The sequence below is a fragment of the Octopus bimaculoides genome, chromosome 3 (genome assembly GCF_001194135.2).
Source record: "Octopus bimaculoides isolate UCB-OBI-ISO-001 chromosome 3, ASM119413v2, whole genome shotgun sequence".
Lineage (NCBI taxonomy): Eukaryota > Metazoa > Mollusca > Cephalopoda > Octopoda > Octopodidae > Octopus > Octopus bimaculoides.
In genome coordinates this window covers 142,948,168-142,952,704 of record NC_068983.1, presented here as the reverse complement: position 1 = coordinate 142,952,704, position 4,537 = coordinate 142,948,168, and the positions used below count along the sequence as shown (strand labels likewise).

General features: G+C 30.4%; 1 protein-coding gene across 1 annotated transcript in view; it reads right to left on the bottom strand.

Annotated features, from left to right (window-relative positions):
• The window catches only part of LOC106878286 (uncharacterized), a 132,700-nt gene that overhangs the window by 34,778 nt on the left and 93,385 nt on the right, over nt 1-4,537 (bottom strand). The window contains exon 12 of the mRNA XM_014927463.2: nt 668-703. Coding sequence (XP_014782949.1) covers nt 668-703 — 36 coding nt within the window. The remainder of the gene's footprint in view (nt 1-667; nt 704-4,537) is intronic.

Sequence of the window (4,537 nt, the reverse complement as noted above, 5' to 3'; positions counted from 1 at the left end):
GACAGGTGTAGGAACAATAAGCAAGTGTATTAGTTTGATGCTCAGGAAAAAAGGAAAATACTTTTACGTTTCGAGCCTACGCTCTTCGACAGAAAGGAATAAGAGGAAATAAATAGAGAGAGAATGAAAAAAACATGTTGAGTTAGCCTTAAGAGTGGATTTGATAGATGGAAACTGAAAGAAACCCATCATGTATGTGTGTGCGTGTGTGTACTCTTGCCTAGACATCACACAATGGTTGTAAATGAGCATCATCATCATACAAGTGATGTTGTTCTTTTCCAGTTTTCTGTGAGAAACATTTCTGGTCATGGAAAAATATTTTCTTATTTGAAAACAGGCGAGGGTTGTTGACAAGAAGGGCTTCTGGCCATAGAGTATCTGCTACAGTAAAACACTATCTGGCCCATGCAAGCATGGAAAAGTGGATGTTAGAATAATGATAATTCATATGCATTTAGTCTTGTTGGGAAATTGGATCAACAAAAATGATACATTAATCAGACTATGTTAGTATTAGAAAACAAGTATATCAATAGCATATTAGGATATTTTGGTAAATCACTGATGTTAAATAACAGCAACAGTTTCTTTTACAAGAATATAGAGTAAAACATTCTTACAAGGAATTAATCATAATAAACAACAAAATTAGAGAAATTCTTACCATTTGGTGAATAAAACTGATTTGGGGTTTTGATCCCTATTTCCAATTAAAAATGAAGAAAATATATTATTATAATTAAATTAGAAAAATAATTTTTTATAGTGTGATTTTAAGGCTACTTATTTCCACACTTGAATTTATTTATTATTAACATTGCTTCATCATAAAAACAGGATCTTGGAAACCCTTCTGTCACATTCCAAACAATATCTTAAATAGCTTAGGTGTTGTTTCCAACAACTAAATTTGAATTTTTTAAATTCTTTCTGTCTTTCCATAGTATATATGAGGCAAGCCAAAGCTGATATTTAATCATCATCATTTAACATATGTTCCCCCATCTTTTACAGAAGAAAGCAATGAGCTAACTATATTACTATATCATATTAAACTATAATTATCTTACAATTAAGCTTTATTCATTTATTTATTGTAAACTATTTACAATATCTATCTACCAGAAAAACAAAAACAAATTTAATTTGATTTGCTTACATGATGTTTATGAAAAATTAGGGGTCTTAAATTATTCTCTTATTCATATAATAATGTTGATAACAACATGACAATTTTCAGTTTTATCCAAATTTTATTTCACCCACTTAGCATTATTAAAATTTTTTTTAATGAACATCATTATGAGATAAAAAAGTTAGATACATAAGAAATATTATGTGACATTTATTGGAAAGGGAAAAGTGAGGTAGAAAAGCTATTAAACTATTAGTCCTTGTATGGGTCACTTGTTCTGTCACAACATATATTTCATAGTGTCTCTGGATAAGACAAATTAAATGTCTTTTTCTAAGGGACAAATTTCAATGCCATAAGAAATTTTTTACATACATCACCTACTAGATTTAATGTCTAGATTTACAAAACCTACTAAATTTAATGTCTAAATGTGTGAAATGAACTGTTAGTAACTTTATAAGTTTTTGAACTATTAACCTCATTTTTAAAGATGAATAATTTTTTTGGCAGTATCTACATCTATACTATGTTTTGATGGTGGTTTTGTTTTTATTCCTAGGTGTGTACAAAGTAACAGATTAGATTTCATTTAGAAATCCTAATTTCTAAAGAGTAATAACATTTTCTAAAGATAAGGTTAACAATTTTCCTGATGAATAAGTACCAGAACTTTCTGAGTAATTTACTAGCAATAGACAATGAAATATTATCTAAGAGATGCATCTCATACCTTAACTCTAATATATCTTAATTTTTCACTATCTGGCTGTCTGTATTTTATGAAAAGATGAATTTTACTAACTTGCTTCACAGATGAATTCCCATATTTACTAAACAAATACTGTTTACTAAATAGGAATTTGTTACATATAATTAATGATTAACATTCAAATTTGATTTTAATATATTTCTTATATGTGAGTAAAAATTAGTTAAATCAATAATTTTTGTTTCAGACATTTTGTTTTCAGCTTTTTGTCCTTGTAAATACATTATTTTCTTAAAAATTGATTGTAAACTAACCAAATAAGAATAGTAAATCCAGTAACTTTATCATCTAACCAGCTATTCCATTATGCTTGATATCCATGCTATTGAGCAGTATATGAATTTAACTGTCTCTATTAGTATCAGCTCATTAGCCTTAACTAAATTGTTAGTTTCCTTTGTTCTATCTACATATTAATTATACTTGCTTCCTTAATTTCCCAAATTCATTCTCATAATATGTCAATAATACTATGTTCAGTTTAGTAAATAATATTTTTAAAACTTTTGTTCGTTTTTAAACCTTCTTAGTCTACAAAACTGTATTTTACCTTAGATTTATATACATTTAATAAACATTATTCTCATGTTTTCCCCTAATCTTAATCAGCCAGAATTTTCAATGATACTAGATTTATAACCTCTAGTGCACAATACACTGTTCAAACGGTCTATTCTATGAATAGAGAAATCTTTCATTGGTATAAAAGTATCTGTCAGCAAATACAGGCTTCAACTACCATCAACATTAACCACATTATCAACACCATTGAAATTGCTTGAATTATAAAAAAAAAAAAATTATTCTTTCTAATATTATATGTTCTCATCATTATTCTTTGCAATTCTCCCATTAATTATTTACATTTGAAATGAATCAATCAGAGTGTTACTGCCAGCAGCTATTGGAAACACTTATATTACTAAAGATAAAGCAGGATAAAAGTTTTGCAGGTGATGGGATGTTTTAATGGGTGGATGACAGTTTAGAAATAAGTTATATAAATAGCCAGTTGTTTGAAAGTAAATATATCAAATAGTAAAAGTACTAGATACCCATGAAGAGAGGTAAAATAATTGTGATGTTATGAGCTGAGACAGCAAGTAAAGTGGGAACAGAGGTGACAAGCTGTGTGTGGCTGTTGTTCCTTTTCTTGGCGGAAGCAGGTGTCGCCAATGTGCCAGGAGAGAGAGAGTGAAGAGCGAGGGAGAAAAAGGAAAAAGATTTCCACACAAGGTAGTCTTTCCTTCTACTTCCTTTCTGCAGTGTAACCTACTGTCTTTTTCTCCTGTGGTTAAGGTAAGGACAAATTGTTTTACATCCAATTGCCTAATCCCTGCTACAAGCTATTTCGGCTCATAACTGTGTGAACATATCAAAGTGAAAATCACTAGCAATGTGATAAGACCATTTAGTGATGAGTGAATTGTAGTCATACAGGTGAAGATGGTTAGTTTGGTCACAAAACTGCAGGGAGTTAGCAATTTCACAAGTTTTATTATCTAGAGGGGCTGGTGTTGACACAATATCTAGAAATGAGCAAAGAAGCCTTGCTAGATGCAAGAAGAAGAGAAGCCAGGTTAAAGGAAGTTTTTATGGAAAGAGCATCCGTGACCTACAGCAAGCAGGGAATAGTAAGATAGACTGAGGAACTGGTGAATGTGTTTGCCTGGTGTAGCCATCTGGTTTCACCAATCCTCAGTCAAATCGTGCAACCCATGCTAGCATGGAAAGCGGACGTTAAACAACGATGATGATGATACAGAACACTGTTTTTGACTAGAAAGATTGACCCAATGTCACAAAGGAGTGTTCAGAAAGTGGTTAGAAGTTGAGTGTGAATGAGAGAGAAGATATTTGAATAAGAAACAATTGCAAGTAGTTGGTGGTGAATGTGACAAATTATCGCCCAATTCACTTCTGACCTGGTTGAGCAGCTATTTGGAGAGAAACTAGCAGAGAAGCTGCAGTTGAAATTACAAGAATTAAAGTAAGGACAAATTGTTTATCTTCTGTTTACCAATCCTGCTATAATAATGAATAACTGAAATCAATTTAAAGAACAGAATAATAACTAAAACTGATGCAAAATCAATCATGGATCTAGTTTTTTCATTCACAAAATATGCATTTTTTAAAAGGAAGTATAAAATCTGAAAATCAGCTATAATAATGTAGCTTTCCAGTCTCATTGCTTTGAAGGTATGATGTTGTGGAGAAAAAAAAATTGAAGAAAAAAGTTACAGAGGTTTAAAAATCAAAACTGGGTATTTTTAGCCAATGGCAAGACAGAAATTTTTTGCATTTAGCGAAGCAGTGTCAATTTTAAGGATGTACCCTGTGAAATTTATAGTTTAGTGCCTGACCTGTTAATTGCAGGTTCCTAAATAAACAGAAATACCTAATTTCATTGTGGGTTTCTAAGTAAACAGAAACATCTAATAAAATCAACATGTATCATCTTACTGCTTCTTTTGTCTCTTCATTGATTGTATATTTTTTTAATCATTTTTAAAAATTTGTTATATTAATATATTTGTCTGCATTTGTTTACTTTATGCATATTTCAGTATTATGTATACTTGTCATGTATTTGTGTACATCATTAATATATAAGTGTGTGTGTG